This window comes from Centroberyx affinis, unplaced genomic scaffold, assembly GCF_046629955.1.
Source record: "Centroberyx affinis isolate AG114_WGS23_722 - 3 ecotype Tasmania unplaced genomic scaffold, CSIRO-AGI_Caff_v1 ptg001306l_1, whole genome shotgun sequence".
Lineage (NCBI taxonomy): Eukaryota > Metazoa > Chordata > Actinopteri > Beryciformes > Berycidae > Centroberyx > Centroberyx affinis.
The window spans coordinates 41,933-61,760 of record NW_027279812.1 but is presented as its reverse complement, the minus strand read 5'-3'; the positions used below and the strand labels follow the sequence as shown (position 1 = coordinate 61,760).

Below are 19,828 nucleotides of genomic sequence, written 5' to 3'. Positions count from 1 at the left end.
CACTGGACCAAACCATGTTCCAAACCCGGGGGTGCCAGATATATCATGACTAATGTTCAACCTTCATACACATTTATTAACTGTTTTTAAACAGAATAGCTTAATTTACTTTTCAATTCGAGTCCAAATTTATATGTAGACCTGTTCGTTTTATCATTTGAAGAGATTGATAGATATCTACATTCGTCCGGAATACCCTGTGACAAAGTACAGAATGACCAATAAACTTGCGTAGAAATTGTATAATCTGGTGTACACAGGAACAAATGTATAAGTGACCTAGACTTTTCATTCAAGGTGAGATACAGCACCGTATTTCTAACAGACACACATCGACTTGTTGTTGGACTCAAAAAGCTATTCTGCCCAGTGTTATGTCAGTGTGCAATACACTAGCACATCCATGGCAGGAGCTAGCAAGCTACCAAGTTAGCTAAGGTTAGCTAGCTTGCTAGCTCATAGCTAACCTAAGTTAGCTGTCATGAACGCTAGCCTTGTTTGTGGATAGCTGAGCTGTCAAGCTTGCAAGTCATGTTATACTGGTATTGCCTCTGTGTTGCAGTGTATTGGTAAATGCTAGCAAGCCAATTACTAGCGGGCTTGCACAGCTACTGTATCTTTGCAACACTGTTCAGATGCCATGCAGATCTAACCCAGAGGTGGTTATGTAACGTTTGGTAGCTTGTCACGAATTGTGTTATCCATTGTAATATCAATTGTGAGCCGAGACAGTCATAAAACCCATATCTTTCTAAACTCAAAATCAAATTGATACTCAGACAATCACCAGGCATCGAAAGTCTGTCATAGTGTGGGAAGTAGCTTTAGTCATAATCACGTGGCTGTGTTTATAGCTACTTTATAACTAGTTTATAGCCAATTTATAGCCAATTTATAGCTAGTTCCTAAGTACTGCTACTAGCTACGACTACTGTTACCCAGTTATAAAAACCTGCTGGCTACTGTACTAGCATTGTTATGAAAGTGTGTGAAGGAGACACTGCAGCCCATGAGCAACCTGAGCGTACACTAAATTTAAAAAGCACTTGTCACTGATGTGATGCTAAGTATGTTTTGTGTGTGTCTGTGTGTGATACTGCAGCCTCCATGAACAACTTGAATGACCCCCCCAGATGGAACATTCAACCAGATCCCAGAGGAAGGGGGGCGGGGGGCGGTGATGGGAACCAATGGAACTACGCCCTGCTGGTCCCCATGCTGGGACTAGCTGCTTTCCGTAAGTTGAAAGAGAAGGTTAGGACACAGAGAGAAGAGTATAAAATTTGAGTTATTGAATGTATAGTTATTGAATGCTTTAGTGCATAGCAGGGTGAGTCTGCTTTTGAATATATGAGACCCACAATTTCCCTCTGTAAGGTGAACATTTGTTCATCTATCAGTCATCTTAGTACTTAACTCTCCAGGAAACACACCTTCTCAGAAAAAGGTATAATATTATACATCTTCACTAGGGCTGTATCTTTTTCATGAAAAAGCAAAGTCAGATTGCCAGACATGATGTAGTGGTTATCACATCCTGCTTCTTGAACAACATGTATTCCTGCTGGCCTAGGACTGAATCCCGCCAATCCTCTCTCCTTTGTCTCACCTCCCACCCATCTCTGCAGGTTGGATCTGGACCAGGGAGTCTCAGAGGGAGATTCAGAAGGTCAAGGCCCAGTATGACAAGGACGTGCGCACAGTTAGAAGCGAGATGGAGGCTCGGTACCGGGAGACACTGACAGAGAGGCGCAGGGCAGCGGCCACGCTGGAGCTGGAGCTGGAGAAGGAGAGGCAGAGGGTCAAAGGCTACAAGCAGGCCCTGGTCTCGCAGAGCCAGCAGCTAATGGAAGAGAGGAAACAGTTACAGCGGGTAAAGATTGTCTCTCCTTCCCTCCCTTCTCCTTCTCTCCCTCTCCTCCTCTCTTTTTCTGTATCCAGAGCAGGAGAAATGTCTCTACTTTTACTCTTTTCATTCACATCTTCTTTTCCCCTCCCTCCCCACTACCCATCCTCCTCTTCTTCCTCCTCCTAACAACTACGTATATCTTTTCTCCTCTGTCTAGAAAGTGAGGCCTTGGAGCAGAAGAAGTGGCTTCTTTTTTTTCTCCTCAATTTACCCTCCCTTCCTCTCACTTTGGCTCCCCCTTCCACCCCTACTCTTCTCTGCTTTTCTCTCCTAATCCGTATCCTCTCCTCCCTAAACCAAAACTCTTCGTCTTCTCCCCTACAAGGAGCGCGAGGCCTTGGAGGAAGAGAAGCGAAGGCTGGTGGAGTCCGGAGCCACTGGTGCCGTGCTGCACCAGGCCCTGGAACGAGAGAAGGACTGGCACCAGCGAGCCACAGTCACCCTGAAGGAGATAGAAGGTCAGCTGATAGAGCGACAGAGTGCCTACTGCTCCCTCCTCCAACCTAGAGAGCAACGGCTGGAGATGGAGAAGAATATGCTGCTAAAGGTTGTCAAAGAACCTATCGGGGGAGAACTGGATCTAGAGACAGGTCTGAAGGATATTTTTAAGAACGATAAGCACTGCGCTGACCTGCTGAATATGGACAAGAGGAAGAATGGCAGCCTCATGTGGCTGTATCTCAAATACTGGCAGCTGCAGGTCACCGTCCAGAAACACAAGCGAGCTGAAGAAGCCATTCTAGGGGGGAAAACGCACACCAAGTGACCTTAGTCAAAGACAAGCTGGTATTTTTTATTTGATTTTGTGTGATGTTGAAAACATCTAGATCAGGGATGGAAATGGCATGTTTTGAGTGGCAAGTGGCAGGAGAGATTATCTGACACCAGCCAGATAATCAACATCCGTAAATTCCATCCCTGATCTCGAAGAATTAGAAAGGGATTAGGAAAATTTTGTCAGGGTTTGAGCATGTGAAATATAATATTTGGATTATTTCAGAAGCCCCTAAACGCGCAATTTAGTGTATAAACATGAAATTGACTTAAATTGACTGTGTGAAAACAAACGTGATGATAAGGAATGCATTGAGGATAATTCAGGTCATATCCATATTGGATACTCAACTGATGTTCACCTAAATATATAGAGATGTTTTGTTTTGGTTTGTGTTTTTTCATTTAACACCTTGGGAAATTTTGTCCGGAAGGGTTTGTCAATTATACTCCATGTTCAGTTAGTGCCATGAATTACTGACAGTTACCTCTATCTCTTGATCCGTGCTTAAATTATGAAATTATTTTCCCTCTGTCTTGTGGTATGACTCACGAGAGGGCTCCAAATAACTTATTATCATGTTTGAGCCATGATATGATAATGCACTTCTCCATGTTTTGCAAGATACTGTGTTTTCAATCACAGGAAATGGCTAAAATAATATCATTTATGGTGATAAAATGTAACAAATCTATTATAGTTTTGAGCAAAACGGCTGTGAATGAAGAATACCTTTTCGAGAACATCTTGTCAACACCGCCATTCAATGAAAAAATCACTGAGGTCTTAGATATCCTTGATGCTTGGCATTCAAGTATTGATAGAATAGTGTGGGGGATATATCATGATATTAGTGTGTTTTTGTTTTTGTCAACCTTTCTGTACATTATTTGGACTGGCCTTCCACCCTTGGTGTCTCTCCTTACAGTCTGGTGTTTTTCCACTTAAGATATATGACAAAAAGCCAATAGAATGGTGCGTCTGACTCTGATCACTTGTAAGTCACTTGTCTTTTAACATTGTTCAGTCCTTAGTTGTATAGCAACTAATGCATGTTCATGGGTGCTTCATAAGCATGAGGGAACCACCGGAACATACTGAAGGTGTTGCATGTGTGTTGACCTGAATCTGAATTAAGAACATGGGGCATACAGTAGTCCTCCATACTGCAACCTCTTACCACATTACTACTACTTAACAATTCCAACAGCACTCCACTATTTCACAGCTTTACACCTCCTGTGAGAGGCATGAGTAAACTCGTAGCATTTTTATTAGGATGCCAGGCCTCTCCTTGCTAAGGTAACATTTTTGTTTTGATTGTACCTTAATGTATGAATGATGGATGTAATGGCATAAATTGAGATGACTGACGACAGACACTGTAAGAGACCATTCTGTGCAATCCTCAAATAAATCCTTGGTTTAGGTACTTAATTTTTGGTCTCTGTGTTTATTACTGGCAATGTGGCAAATACTCTTCGTAGTTTAATACCAGCTTACCGATTATGATGATGTTATCTTACCCAGTGCCCATTTCATTTAATACATTGACTGTTACTGCATAGACTAAATGGTATGTAGTAGAAATACACAGAAACAGACGATACATTAACCTCCATCCATAATACCAACATTAAGATCTAAATTTATTTGTGGTATTTTCTCCAACAAGGAAAGCAAGGAAACTGCAATCACTGGTAGAGACAATGGAAAAAAAATGCTAATTCTGCCTGAAATGCATAGGATGTCCTGAATGTTTAAGATAAGTGTTTTTAGCTTAATAAAGAAGCTTTATCAGAATGGTTTTAGCTCTGCAGCCACCACTAAACCAAAACCAGGATAGACAGAATCAAAACCAAAACTATCTCAATCCCCCACGAGTTCCAAATTGGGTGTGAATTACAGGTTTTGCAGAATTATAGATTATACATAACACAACATATATTTACATAGCTGCAATACATGTTTATACTGTAACTATACAACTCATACAACAAATTGTTTGAGAATTAATTTATTCAAAATCATTCAACCTGTTTGAAAATACAAACATGGTAATTTAATAGTTCAATAATTTGTAATAAATGACCTCTCCCAACATAAGCCAGAACACTGCCGGAAATCAAGAATGTTTTTATTTTTGATTTTTTCCTCATAATAATTCTAGTTATACCAAAAAAAAATAGCAAAATTCTTTAGCACATAATGATCTAGGTGTTCACCATGCATAAATACGATACTATATACTGTAGACATTATTCAGTTCACAGTATTTGTAGTTGTAACATCTTCACATTTACACCTCAGATTTCATTTTCGTTACAGCATAATATTTCAGAGTCTCCCAGGACTTAATGATTTGAAGTCTATTAATTCATTCAACTCTCTGAGCTCTATAATAAAGGCTGCAAGTTGAACAATGTGCTCCAGTTTCTCTCCTTTCTCCACATGATACATTCTCTCCAGTGATATGTGAGTGGTACCTAACAAAATATCTACTTAACACAATTTGTTTTCTATCATATTATGCATTATATTTCATCTGCAAATACAGTATCGTCCTCATGTCTTAGATCATATCAACAATCAATTCAGGTGTTATTTTTCAAAAGTACATTTTTTGGGTCAGATATCTAGTTAATAAGGACAATTATTAAGAATAAAGGCTATATCATTATATTTTGTGAATTGCAGTTTCAAATACTCCCCTCCCCGCTTCACTCCCTCATCTGCACCCTATGAGAGGTTTCCCTTGGAGAGGACATCAAGCTGGAGGCTCTGAAGTTCTCTCTGATTGGCTTGGTCACTTGCTGTTTGTCCACTCCACTATCCTCCTTCTCTAGTATGACAGGCCCCCGCTCCTGCAGGCACCCAATGGGGGATCCGGTTGGATGTGGGTGCCAGGGAGACTCTGCCCTGGCGGGGGCACTCCTGGTCCTGAGGGGCAGCTGGTGCTCCGTCACGGCTCCCCCTTGGGTGCCCAGCCTCAGTATCTGGCTGGGACTCCTCTCAACCAGGAAGTGGACCACCTGGTGCTGCTCATAGCTCTCTCTACGAGCGACGTCTTTCTCTGCCAGCGTCAGCCTGGGATACGTTACATTGCATACTTTAGTTAAATGATTTTGGTCGAGTTTCAGTAATAATGACTCCACAGCAGTTCACCCACAACAGTTAAGAGTACAGAGAGACTTGAACAGCTGCAACGAGCTGTTGGGGCTGTTTTCAGTCTGATGTGAAGAGCATAGACTCCAATTTAAATCATGCTGTCCCTCTTTCTCTACCTTCTCTCCTGTCTGTTTTATTGTCTTAAAAACTTCAAAGTATTCATGGAGGGTTAAAAAAAATCCTCTATCCACAGTCTCCGTCAGTGTGCTGTTGTCTTATTTTCATCTTATAGATTAAATATAGAACAGAGCCACGGCCTGCAGGCACTGAGGAATCCTTCTAGCTTATTCTGATAATGTGTATAATACAGTATGTATTGTGTAATATAATACAGTATGTGTCGTGTGCTTATGTGCAATTGTGCATAATGAGTACATGGGCTCTAACCGCTGTTTATGTGATGCTGTTCCAGCTTTCTCAACCATCTTTCCTATCTCTCCCCACAATACCTATCTGCAACTGAAACTAAGAACAATACCTAAGGAACACACTTATTACAATAATAGAGAGAATGTAAAACAGTACATGCACTGCAGCAACTCATTTAAACGGTTAGAATACATAGAATAAAGCAGAATTTCAGCAAAGTGGAACCTCCATCTATCTGTCTTGTAACAGTGAAGGATAGAGTATAGATCCTAGGATACAGCCTCCACCTGCTGTACTTGTACTGAAATGTTGTCTCTATTATCAGGTAAAATAGAATAGAATAGAACAGAATAGAGCTTCCACCTACTTGTACTGTGGTCTTGTCTCCATGACCAGGCTCAGCCAGCTGGCTTGGTAGCTCTCTCTCCTCCACTGGTCTTCCTCCTGAAGATCACAGTGGGAGTTCACCAGGTAGCAGCCTCCTCTGCTCACACAATGCATGGTGAGGTGTGTGTGTGTGTGTGTGTGCGCGAGTGAGTGAGTGTGTGCGTGTGAAGAGACAAGGATCAAGTTGAAGGTGTGTGTGAATCTATGTGATTGCTATGCCCATACAACTCATCTATGTAAGTTCCCTTTGTGTCTGTCTGTCCTACATCACTGAGTAATCAATAAAACTTGAGAGAGAAAGATGTGTCGGGTCTTGGGTTCTAATGTGTGTGAGTGTGTGTACCGAGGAGCCTGAGATCTGTGTGTTAATGCGTGTGTGTTGTGCAACCTCTTAAATATCAGGTCTAGTTGCTATTTTTACTCTTCTGATTCATATCATGGTGAATGCAGTGAATGACCCCACTTCAGGCATCCTGAAGGTTGGTTTTCAGTTGTGTGTGAGTGTGTGTGTGTGTGTGTGTGTGTTCTGTTGTGAGAAGGAGATGTAGATGAAAGGGAAGAATCAGGTAAAATGTGAAATGAAGATTGTTTAAAATGGAAAGCCTTCAGATGTGTCTGTCACAGGTATATGTTTGTGTTTGTGTGTATACATGCGTGTGTGTTGGCAGATGAGATGTAGAATTACTAATCCCCAGGCTATTTGATTGAGATCCAGGGTTCAGCCCAGCAGGTCAGAGGTGACAAGCTCCCGCTCCTCAGATGTCTCTCACATAGACAGCATGTCGCAGGAAGGAAACAGCTGAGGGCAACCGGATCACTGACCACAAGAAGAACTGAACTCATCGGTCAAATGTGATGTCAGTTCCTTGGCCAAAGTCATGTTTAAGACTGAAACAATGATTACAGATTTCAGTTAAAAGAATGCTTAGACTAGAAAATAATGGACAAAGTGACTGTTGACTGTTAACTGGCCTGTTTGAAGCTCAGGATGTGGGATTTCTGGATGACAATGTATTTTTGGAGCCAGAGTTTGTGGGTGAGTAAAATGGTGGAGCAGGAGATGAGAAATATAACTGAGAGGACAACTGACTGACTTCAGGATTTTTTTCACCACCGCCAATATATTCTGCAATTCACCCATCCAAAATTCAACAATTAATTTTTAACAAATCTTTGAATTTAGCAAATAGTGGGCAGAATAAGGTGGTGAAGATTTTTTTCAACCTCCTGGTGTAGTTGCTACTAGGGGACACTGTGGTTTTAAGTCCATAGTCTAAGTTCAGCAGGCGTATAGATCAGTACTGCAGTCTTAAAGGAGCACGTTTCTCCTGTGAATGGTTACCCTCTCTGTTGATCTGCAGGCATGAGGTAGAGCGATGGTCACTGTTGCACTGGGCAGCTCCCACAGCTGAATTTTTATAAACTTGGGAATATTGTTCTGTACGGTTTTACTGAGAGTAAGTATGCTTGCTCAGTCATCCTGTAAGGTAAGTAAAAGTAAAAACACACAAAAAAATATGTTCTATAGGATGGGATTTTAAGAATAAAGAATATCTGTTACAGCAGGTAAGGGAGATTCCTACAGTCACGTCTCAACAAGCTGCAGCTACAGTGTTGCGGCCAAAGCATTTATCACACACACACACACACACACATACTGCTGTTATGGGGCACTGCAGCAGTGTAAGTGATGAGCACTGATGTCCACAATGCCTCAAGATGAAAGTTTGGAGAGAGATTGGGGACACCAAGCAAGATTTAGTCTGTACTATTTTGTACACACTACAGTTGACTGCTGAGGAACTGCTTTGAGAACATGAGTAATAAAAACTCTTGTTACACCATGACCAAATATCACTTTAAACCTCGATGGCAGACTGTCGTGGTGACAGTGGCAAGGGGAAACACCCACTTTCATCTAACTGTGAGGGTGAAACTGAGTAAGAGGGTGTATGATGGTGTCAGGCAGTGGAAGGTATGCTGGTCTGATCCCAACAGGAACAGCCTGTTCCACTCCGACACACTCAGAGGCTGATATTCCATCGAGTTCATTTTGGCTCTGAAACTGCAATGATAAATATTTGTCTGGAAACTAAATACCGATTTATAGATGTTACCGTAGCAACCTGAATGTACATGCGCAAACACAAATAGGTATCCCTTCCAGTTTAGAAGTGATAATTACTTTTCCATCATAAGTCAGCTCAACATTAATTAAACCAATTTACAGTCTAAATGAAGAATGTTAATGTTAATATTCAGTATTCAATATTACATTGTTGTGATATTAATATCAATCTTTAGTAATTATTTCTCAACAGATCAATCAGATGTTTACCTCTTCATGGCACAGATCTGATCTTTTTCTGGTGGTCTGAAGGATGAATCCATGTGGTTTCTTCCTCTTTAGTCAGCCATGAGAAAACCAGATTAGTGCCGCTAATACTTAAAAAAAACAAACAGATGGTGCCTGTCTAAATCCAGCCTCTGTCATGAGTTCCTTGCATTATAAGGTTGAGCCACAAAAATCATTGACAATAGTGACACAGAGGATGATAAAGGTTGTACTTTTACTTAACAGTGGTTTCAGAGGAAGAGGAAGAGGCTGAAAATTCATATTCCTCCTTGCACTGTAATAGTGATCATTGTTGACTGAGATGCCAATATGATTTGAGGTGAGATATACATCATAAAAAACATTCATTTTACTTTTTTAAGGTAACATCAAGTAGAAGCACCAGGTCCCCAGCACACAGAGAACTGGATGCTTTGCCGTGCCAATCACAAAGAGAGCCGATGGTATTACACTAAGAATTAGTTAACTAGACCAATAATATCGTACACAATACAAACCATGGCAAATGTGGAGAGATACCTAGGCTTCAAGTCAAAATGGCACAAACATTCACCTATCTGGCATAACTTAAATCTGTTGTCAGATGGCAAACCCTTTGCTGTGGAATCATGGGCCCAAAAAGGCATAAGAATATTGGATGATGTTTCAGGTCAGCAATCAATTCTTGACTTCCCAGACTTGATATCCCGCTTTGGTATTTCAAGAAACTCGTTATTTTTCTACTTTAGGCTGAGATCAGCTCTTAGGGCATACAAAGTTCCCTGGGGACCAGACTTAGCTAATCACCCCATAGTGTCTTTGATAGAGAAAGCACCACAAAAGGGGATAGTCTCTTACATTTATGACTGCCTCTGCAAAAATATCTGGGTTTAGGATGTGGGAGAACGATCTGCCCCAGTGTGAAGGGGTCATAGACTGGAGTGTTGTATGGGATAATGTCTTTGGCGCATCTAAAAACCCAAATCATCAGTTAATTCACTATAAAATCTGTCACAGAACATACTTGACTCCACGTAAAAGACACTTGATGGGTTTGGCCCCCCACCCATACTGTACATTTTGTGGTCAGGGGACTTTGGGTACTTTGATGCATGTCTTATGGGAGTGTCCAGATGTGCAAAGGTTCTGGGTTGAGGTAGTGAAAAAGGTGTCTAACTTGGTGGGAAAATGCTTCCCCTTAGACCCTGTTCTCCTCCTGTTGAGTGACAACTCCAGGTTCGAGATCTCAGAGAGAGAGCGCAAACTTTGGTTGGCTGGCATGACGGCAGCAAAAAAAATCATAGTTTTACGTTGGCTACCTCCCCACCAATTGTCATTAAAGCATTGGTTACAAGCTCTCCTTGATGTGATATACTTGGAGTTGTCATCAGCAAGGGTTAATAGAGTTAAAACACAAACATTGGACATGTGGAGGAGTGCTGCCGAGAATGTTAAAACTATGTTATTGGCATGAATTTAAAGTGTCCTTTTGAATTTTCACCCCCCCTTTTTCTTTTTCTTTTTCTTTTTCCTCTTTGTATAACTGCAATTTTACTTTGTATGTACTTAATACCCTGAGCCTGATTATTTTACATTTAACTGGATATTGCTTCTTTTATTTTAGGACCTGTTCTCTCTGTTTTGTGTGCCCCTTGAAGGGAGGGACAGTTGGTGGGAGGGGGGTGGGGGGTAGGGGGTGAAATGTAATGTAATCTGCACTATTCTGTATGCTCCTATGTATGTCATTCACCCTCTAAAAGGGAAACTTAAAAATCTAAAAATAAAAAACATTTAATTACAAAAAAAAAAGAATTAGTTAACTAATGTAATCATTGATACTTACACTGTAGATTAATTTATTTAAAAAAATAAAATAAAATAATAATAATAAAAGCTGGGCAAAAAAATGAACTTACATTTTCCAAATAATGGATTTATTTTCAAACAGTGACGAATATACTACAGACCAAAAAATCTGACAGACTTGGCTTCAAAGAGCAACTCAAACAACAATCAAAGTCATACTGACACTATAAAATAAACCATCAAAGAACAATGCCAATAACTTTTGTCATTTTTCCATGGTATGAGCCCTAAATCTTTACATATTTTTTTCCTCATACAGAGCATGATAGTATAGTATGTGATTTGTGTCTAGAGGAGATTTACAGAGATAAGCCAAGCCTTCCTGACCTGCGACAAAGTATTGCCATCCATAGCTGTATTCATATCTGATGTACCAATATCTATCAAGGCTGTAAGTATCAGTGCTGATCTAACATCAGCAAGCAGATCCCTCCATACAGTTTGTACATGAAGACAAAACTGATACATTCTCCTCTTAAATTTACTGAACAACAGACTGGGCAGAATATGATGTTTAATATTTCAAACTTTTTCAAACTTCCTTATCTTGCAACTGATACCTAAACAACACAGTGCGAGTATCTGGCAAGACAAAACAAGCACTCCTAGGGTAGCCCAAATATTTGAAACCATTTCTAAATCTAAATCTGACCAGATCTGGATCAGACTGAAAGTATGTACCATGTGCAGCTGTAATAATTAGCTGAACCAGGCAGGGCGCTTCCTGGACCTCTCCACTACCCTCCTGTCTTTGTCCTGTTCGCTCGGCGTCTCACCCTCATACAGGACGACAGTCTCCACGGCGGGAGCCTTCAGCGGGCCGCCCTCCATGGAGTTAATCTGCCCACGAATCAGAGCGGTCTCCCGACACACCTTCTGATAACAGAAACCACACAGGACGTGCTTCTGCTTCAAGTGGCCACACTCCAGACACGGCTCGATGTTGGTCTGGGAGGGGGAGAACAAAACAGAGTGTGTGTGTGTGTGGTGGTGGTGGTGGTAGTGGTGGCCGGGTCACAGGGACAGAGAGAAAAGAGGGAAACACAGAGAGGGGGACGAACAAAGAATGTGTGTGAGAGAGAGAATCAGAAATAAAGTTAGTTCTATGAATAAGAACACTGTCTGAGTAGAACTGCTTGGTCTCTTTCAAACAAGCGCCAATTAAATGCAATTGTTAAATAAATATCATCTACTGTTAGAAGCATGCTAGATCCAACCAAGACACTGGACAAAAATTAGGCCATATATAGCATAGCGGAGAGGAAGAAAGAAAAAAAAAAACAGCTTGTGTTACACTGATAGCATTCAACAAAGAATATCATCATCCACTACACTGAATTTGAAATGTTACATCTAATCTGTGGTTCTCAGAGGTTTGGCAGGTGAAAGAAGCATATTTAGATATTGATGTATGAATTCTTTTTTCTTTTGAAATACTTAATATGTGCATTCTTTATGTTTCCTCCCACAACGGATCAAGGGATTCCAAGCCAAAGTATTTGATGCCCAAGCCTATTCCCTGTACCTTGACTTTGAGGAGTTTGCTGTCGGCTCTCCTCCTGGTGCGGTTGATCTCTATCGTGCGTCTTTTCTTGGGTGCTGCCATCCACAGGATGCCGTCCAGGACGCCAGGCGGCTGCTGCGGGCTCTGCTGCTCCTGTTCCTGTTCCCCCATGGGACAGTCCTCATCGAGCGGGGGCTGGAGCTGAGGCAGGAGGCCGGGCCCGTTCACTGCCAGCGCTGGACCTGGACAGAGGGGAGCACAGAGACGTACTGTTACTTCCAATACAGTGCAATATGTTGGAGTGTGTATGGTGGAGGGGTGAGGGGGCAAAGACAGAGCACAGGACAGCAGGTAGTCAAGAGTACTGTAGGTCAACAACAAAGCTCACATGAAGGAAAATGTGTAAAAGAGATATATAACCTAAAATATCCTTAAATCTACTAAAATATCACAGAATATATCACCAAAAAGAGGCGAGAGAGAGACTGCATCTGACTCCATCAGGACCATGTTAGTATTATCAGGAAAGACGCTTAGCTTGTTAGCATCATGTCCAGCGGTAGCTAACATAAACATGTACAGTCATATAAACTTACCCAAATGTCTGTCAAATCCTGCTGCCTGCTGAAGCCTGCTTTCGATCTGGAGCAATGACCGCCTGAGGCTCTGCACTAAAGCGGCTAAATTCATCATGTTTGGTGTTTGCATGCCGACTTCCCTCCTGCATGTCAGACAGCTCACGGTCACTGAGACTTCGTACGTCATTGAACTGCGACGGTGCACTTCTTCCTTTTCTCTTTAGACAGTAGACTAAACGAGCCGAAGCCTAATGCTGCCATCCACCGGTAGAAAAAAAAGGAAGAAAATAGGCTACAACATTTATATCCAATGATACTGTATAAGCCCATGGAATGGAAAACAATATAATTTTCCTACTCACCATTGGTGCTTATCATGTCGTCTTAAAGTTTTGAAAGAAAAAGAAGAAACAACCTAATGCCATAACTCCTTGAACAAATCCTCTAGATAGATAGATAGATAGATAAGAACTTCATTAATCCCAGAGGGAAAATCAAATTGTTACAGCAGCAAGACACTTAAGACCCCACATATATCCAAAACAAAGCACAAATCAGGTACATAATTAGAAGAATAAAAAATAAAGAATAAACGATGTATGTATGTACAACGTGTACAATGTGCATGTAGCCTATAGGCTATTTTGTGCAAAGCAGTATGGTGTACAGTATCTGTGCAAATTGTTACATGTCACATATTGTTACATGCAGTGGATGAGAAACATTGTGACTGTCTAATACTGACTGTTCAGTTCTATCTGTTCAGTGTAGTATTTCATGACCACAATCACAGACCACCAGGATGCTTAACTACCTTTAGACCACTGTTCAGTGCACAGTGACCTGACTTCAACCTTGTCAGAGTCTCTCCCATAGGACGTAACCCCTCAATTCCACTCTGATCTTTCAATTTATATAGCCTAGGATTTTGAGATCATCAAGACCCAATTTTCCTGACCGTATTCCCTTCTCTTTCTGCAGACATAGCTATCTGTCTCCTCTCACCTTTGCTTGGCCTCATCACTCATCCCGAATTTCCCCAAAGGGATTAATAAAGTGACATCTTATCTTATCTTACTTTCTCTCACTGCCTCCTTCACCTGATACCCTGTCTCCACCTGAGGCCGAAGCCATAGGCTAAACCTTGGGCTAATTACGCCTACCAAGAGAATCTTCACCCTTATACTAAAATGTAAAAATCAAACAAATAATGATGATGAAAACAAGATGAGATAAACCAAACCAAACAAGACGAGAAATGTTTAAATTAACCGCTCTGAACAAGAAAGACCGCGACGCATGCGCTCCAGTTCCGGGCATTGCGGTTTCCCGGTACCAATCATTTCATAACAGACAAAAATATATTTATTTCATTTGCTGGTATTTTAGATGCGTACACAGTACAACTGAACAAAAGTAACATTTTATATTTATTGGATTTGAAACATAAACCACTGACAGACTGTTTGACCCCAACTTGAGCTCCACCAATTACATCTATCGTTACTGCGTGACGTAGATTCCCCTGACAAAGCAAAGATGGCGGAACGAGGATACAGCTTCTCCCTCACCACATTTAGGTAAAGTTTTTCAGAATACTCAGGAATTATCATAAATAGGCACGAACGCATGTCCTGTAATGGTAGCTCTTGGATGACTGTTTCATAAATTGTATGTCCTTTTTTTCTTTTTGGCCTGTAATGAAGGTTTTGGGTGCAGTTGTACTTGATGCACTGTCATTGCCGGGCACGGATGAAGCGTACCGTTAGCATGTCTGCTAAATTTGTCATGTTTGCTTTCAAAAACTCGGTGCTCTGTTAAATGGTATTGTAACGAGTCGTTTTGTTTTAACTGTGATAAATACGGTTTAATTATTGGATTTTTGATTCCACCCTGGAACAGACGGAAACAAATCTGTTTCACACGCTAGCGGGCTAGGTTAGCCTAGCTAGCTCAAATGAGAATGAAGCCATTCAGCTTTTGCTTTCAGTTTTGTATGTGTGTTACAAAGTTAGGCAGTTTGGCTTGCACAGTGCTGTCTCTGTGTCAGTACTTGTACGAAAACATTCTAGTTGATGCTCTACTCTTGCCCCTCTCTCCCTCCCCTCCACCCTAATCCTTATAGAGTTTGTAGTTTATTTGAACACCTATATTATACAAAGTGCTTCACAGCAAAGTCATGAAACATCTTGTATTTCTCCCCACAGCCCTTCGGGTAAACTGGTCCAGATTGAATATGCCCTGGCAGCCGTAGCAGCTGGAGCCCCCTCAGTTGGGATCAAAGGTAAGGATTCCTGGAAACCTGTCTCTCTTAAACTATGGGTTTGGGGCCCAAAATGGGTCATGAGCCTACTTCTGGTGGGTCCTCATGTGAATAGCAATATGTTTTCCATGAGCGTTTAATTTACATCTACCTATTTGGGTCCCAAACTGACACAATTTAAGAACTTTGGCTGTACCAGAGGGAAGTTCAAGGCACTATTAATAAAATAAGTTAAAAAATAATTACAATGGCTTGTTATTGTTAAGGAGAAAAAAAAAAGTTTTGTCATACATCTTTATGATATACCTAAACATAACATCAGGAAATACTATTTTTTGTGTGTTGAATCAAATAAGTTTTTGTTTTGTCTTGCTTCTAGCTATTGATCCGCCTGGGCGTGTCAAAGCATAGTTGACACTGATTAGAGAAACTATTAAAAGTTATTATAATATATTTGGATTTGGATTTTTGAAGACACTTGACTTATGGTATATATTCTCTTTCACTTTCAGCTTCCAATGGAGTCGTCCTGGCGACAGAGAAGAAACAGAAGTCCATCCTGTATGATGAGCAGAGTGTTCACAAGGTGGAACCCATCACCAAACACATAGGCATGGTCTACAGCGGCATGGGACCCGACTACAGGTAGGGAGTGTGTCCACATGTGTGTTTGAAAGGAGAGTGAGTGCCACTGGCATAAGACTTTCTACAAGTGTGTGTTTGAGTGTAGTTGTATGTGAGTATGTCAGGAGAGAGGGTTAGAGGGAACAGAATCAAGGTGGCTATTTACAGAATGACTCTATGGTAAGTAAGTTATGCCGGTGTTTATTGTCAGGTGTTGGTGGTTATTCTGTACCAAAGACTGCCTAAAGTTGTGGTCATTGGTGAGAAAACCCCAAAGCTAGCTCTACGTCTTGTGTACACACACACACACACACACAGAAGGTTTACTTGTGTCCTCCTTGCAGGGTTTTAGTACGTCGAGCCAGGAAGTTGGCCCAGCAGTACTTCCTGGTTTACCAGGAGCCAATCCCCACAGGTCAGCTGGTCCAGAGAGTGGCCTCTGTAATGCAGGAGTACACGCAGTCTGGGTGAGTGTACACAGACACACACTAACACACATTGCTTTCAGACATGCCACCACACACTCACAGTGGTAAAACAGACTCATTCACAAGTTGTTAGATATTCCTTTGCCTATGACCTTGATTGGATTTTTTTTCTGTATTTCTTCAAATACAAGCCTGTGCAATAGCCATCCCAGCCATACTAACCGTAATAAATAAATGGGCTCAGGCCTACAACATAATGAAAGATGTAGTCTCTCATCCAGGCTGATGTTGCTAATTTATCGTATGGTAACCAACCAGAGAACGACCTGTGACCCATAGTTAAAGAAACCAGTGGTCAAAGTAAGTTATGCCAAGCCATTTGTTCCATATTCTCTGTTATTTTCTCCTCCAGTGGAGTGCGTCCGTTTGGGGTGTCATTGCTGATTGCTGGATGGGATGAAGACCACCCCTACTTGTTCCAGTCAGACCCATCTGTAAGATCTATTATTCATTCTCATATTAATAGCAAAACAACTCATGTGTTTACTCCAGCACAGTTTTGATGATTACCAACATTTAACAGCAGACCAATACCATCATGCTGGGATAATATACTGCTCATACTTCCGGTCATATTTATGTATTGCTCATACACCAGGTTCGTTCAATAATTTACCCCCATATCTTTTACAGCCATACCCTTCTGTAAACACGGCTTTACTCATATTCCCCAACTGGTTTGGAATATGCTTGTTCCAGTCAGTCTCTGTCGGCACTGATTTTGGGATACAGATCATATTCTTCATAATGCCTTGTTGTGTATCAGAAACAAAGCTTACTGTTGGATTAAGATTTGTTTTTGTTTTTCCTGATTGACAGGGTGCATATTTTGCATGGAAAGCCACAGCCATGGGAAAGAACTACGTAAATGGAAAAACATTCCTTGAAAAAAGGTACGAGTTTACAGTGAAAGACATTTTCTGTATTTAAATTATGCCACGTTAGAATGATGTTATGATATACAGTATATGTTTTGATGTGGATTGTGGTGTGTCTATTAATGGCTTTTTGCATATAAATTATATTTTACCTCAGGGATCAATGAGACACACTCTAATCCATGGGGACAGTCTGGTTCAGGAATCTATCAGAATGTATTTTTTAGCTGATTTCACACATATTCATTGAATTAGATTATAGTTACTTGCTGTATTTGACATTCTGTGGCCACTTTTCTACAGCAAGGCCATGTAACCTTCAAACTTAAGGTCATGGAATTGCTCCAGCACAATCACAAAAAGTCATGGAAAAGTTAGGGAATTTTACATGACCCAGGGTGTGGATCATCACTCCAGGGGCTCCTTTTTTTTTTTTTTTAGCTTGTGACCTAAATTGAGCGAATTTGGTGTCACCCCGGCTCATTATAACATGCTACACTTCTGTCACATGCAGAAATAGACAACAACCAGCAACAAGCTGGAAAGGATTGGGTACATTTTTGGATTTTTCATAATCAATAGCCAAATAGAATAAAAGCTTTTTAACCATTTTGGAATGATTTGGATCACTTTTTTCTCAAGCCATGACCCAGTTTGTACCCTGGCACATTCTTTAATAAACACTCTTAATACTATGAGTGCACATGAGAGAGGTGTTCGATAGGGTATATCAAGTGAAAGAAATACAAGAATTTAGTTGACCATTTTATCCACTCTCTCCAGGTATAACAATGACCTGGAATTGGAGGATGCCATCCACACAGCCATCCTGACATTGAAGGTATGGTGTTTATTTCAAAAATGCAGTTGCATTGAAATATATCTACAATGTTGTCATGAGTCTTGGGGATCAATAAACAGCTAAATAGAACTCCCCATTGCACCAATACATCACTTGCATGAATCTTACTCAGCCCATAAAAAGACAACCAACTTTTAATTCAAATAAAGAAATACACCAAAATTGAGGCTACAAGAGTAACAGCAGGTGTATTTGTGTGTAGTCTGCTCTATTGTTTGTTTCTCATTGTTTCTTTCCTTTATTATCAGTCATTTACGCTCCTATTTCCCTTTGTGTTTCAGGAGAGTTTTGAGGGTCAGATGACAGAGGAGAACATTGAAGTGGGGATCTGTAATGAGGCTGGCTTCAAAAGACTCACCCCGGCTGAGGTGAAAGACTACCTGGCAGCCATTGCCTGAACACACCCTGCCTACTGACGGGGGTCTCTGGCCACGTTCCAAGTCAAAGACATAGCAGCGCAGTAACCAATAGTTGTGTGACACATCATTCAGATACCACAGAGCCATAAATATAGAGTTTGACCGCATTGTCCAATGGCCGCTATGTTTCCGACTCTTCCCTAGAGCTAAGAGTTATTGCAAACATGTGACAGTGCCCCCCATAACATCGCTATATCTAAGATTATAAATGTCAGCTGACAGAATCAGAAATTCTGCTTCACATTCAGAAATGATGTCCAGGCCTGAGCCCATCTACTTAAAGCGATGGCCTTTGTGCATAACTGTGTAGCTAATGTGGCTGCCACTCAGAACTGCACTGGCTAAACTCCATCAATGGCTCTGAGATAGCAGACTGATGTATCATATGACTGATTGGCTTTGGTGTCAAACATGTACCTTGGTACTGTGAGATATGGCAGCTGGCTGCTGTGCAAATGAAGTGGAGGGTGGTCTCTGATTTGGGTGAAATCTCAAATCTTCCATTGAATCCTTTTATCTTCTCATTCCTCAATTCTATTATAAGCCCAAAATGTTTAGAAATCAAGACTGATACCACTGTTAATTATTTGAAAGTATTCAAACCCCTGGTTTGAATACTTGATTACTTAACAAATCACTTATAACCCTCACCAAGTCTGATAAATTACCTCCGGTGCAAAATCACAGAAATTTTGCTTTGGAAAAAACTAGCATAAATGATATGTGAGCCCTGGTACTGTTGGGCCTTGTAGTGAAAACCATTCTAGCAAAGTAGCCCTGTTTGATCATTGATGACCAGGCTAACAAGTCTCAGTCATCCTATCAACAGAGCCTTGGTTTCACACCTGCAGTCTGTGGGTGATTTATTCATCCTAAACATTGTGGTGGTTTCCCCCAAATCTCCCCTTGACTGCATTGCAGTTGTACCCCTCAAACACATTCTAGAAAGGAGGTTTAACAAAAGGAAGCCAGTAGAGAGAGGATCCAGGGGAAAGCTTTGAGATTTTACTGTGGATCAGTTTGCCTGTATAGCGGTTTTACACAATGTACCAGAAAAGTTGTTTTTCCAGGTTAACAACGTTTCTATAGTTTGTATTTTCTCCTCTGGTATCTGTCTACATATTCAAAAAATAAAAGATGATGCGTTGATGTCGTCTCCGGTGTCTTAAATTCTTTTTAGAAAAATAAAATGCATGACATTCCTCATGACCTTTGTTTGGAGACGGTAGATTTAAGTCATGTGTTCATTAAACATGTAAATGTACATTGTATGGTATCATGACATGGCCTGTGTACATAATTAGAGCGCGCAGGGATGCGCAGTTTGGAGCGCGCTCTAAAAACAGCCGGAACATCTTTCCTAGGTTATACCTATATCCTTCCGCTTACGTGATGTTAGAAAA

The 19,828-nt window shown here is 41.0% G+C and overlaps 4 protein-coding genes across 4 annotated transcripts; 2 read left to right on the top strand and 2 right to left on the bottom strand.

Moving 5' to 3' along the window:
* The first annotated feature begins 220 nt into the window (after positions 1-220).
* ccdc127a (coiled-coil domain containing 127a) lies at positions 221-4,121 on the top strand. The gene is made up of 4 exons (XM_071525586.1): positions 221-297; positions 1,103-1,237; positions 1,629-1,873; positions 2,235-4,121. Exons 2-4 carry the CDS (start codon positions 1,108-1,110, stop codon positions 2,673-2,675), a joined length of 816 nt encoding a protein of 271 aa, XP_071381687.1. The 5' UTR covers positions 221-297; positions 1,103-1,107; the 3' UTR covers positions 2,676-4,121.
* A 1,283-nt stretch (positions 4,122-5,404) lies between these two features.
* Positions 5,405-6,722, bottom strand: LOC139649246 (telethonin). The gene is made up of 2 exons (XM_071525594.1): positions 6,589-6,722; positions 5,405-5,771 (listed from the first exon to the last, which is right to left on the bottom strand). Exons 1-2 carry the CDS (start codon positions 6,720-6,722, stop codon positions 5,405-5,407), a joined length of 501 nt encoding a protein of 166 aa, XP_071381695.1.
* Positions 6,723-10,852: 4,130 nt separating this feature from the next.
* mrpl32 (mitochondrial ribosomal protein L32) lies at positions 10,853-13,068 on the bottom strand. The gene is made up of 3 exons (XM_071525592.1): positions 12,910-13,068; positions 12,335-12,555; positions 10,853-11,757 (listed from the first exon to the last, which is right to left on the bottom strand). The coding sequence occupies exons 1-3, from the start codon at positions 13,019-13,021 to the stop codon at positions 11,509-11,511; spliced, it is 582 nt and encodes a 193-aa protein (XP_071381693.1). The 5' UTR covers positions 13,022-13,068; the 3' UTR covers positions 10,853-11,508.
* Positions 13,069-14,411: 1,343 nt separating this feature from the next.
* On the top strand, positions 14,412-19,574 carry psma2a (proteasome 20S subunit alpha 2a). The gene is made up of 8 exons (XM_071525588.1): positions 14,412-14,471; positions 15,099-15,175; positions 15,667-15,799; positions 16,123-16,245; positions 16,619-16,700; positions 17,086-17,159; positions 17,928-17,985; positions 18,288-19,574. The coding sequence occupies exons 1-8, from the start codon at positions 14,431-14,433 to the stop codon at positions 18,402-18,404; spliced, it is 705 nt and encodes a 234-aa protein (XP_071381689.1). The 5' UTR covers positions 14,412-14,430; the 3' UTR covers positions 18,405-19,574.
* The last annotated feature ends 254 nt before the right edge of the window (positions 19,575-19,828 follow it).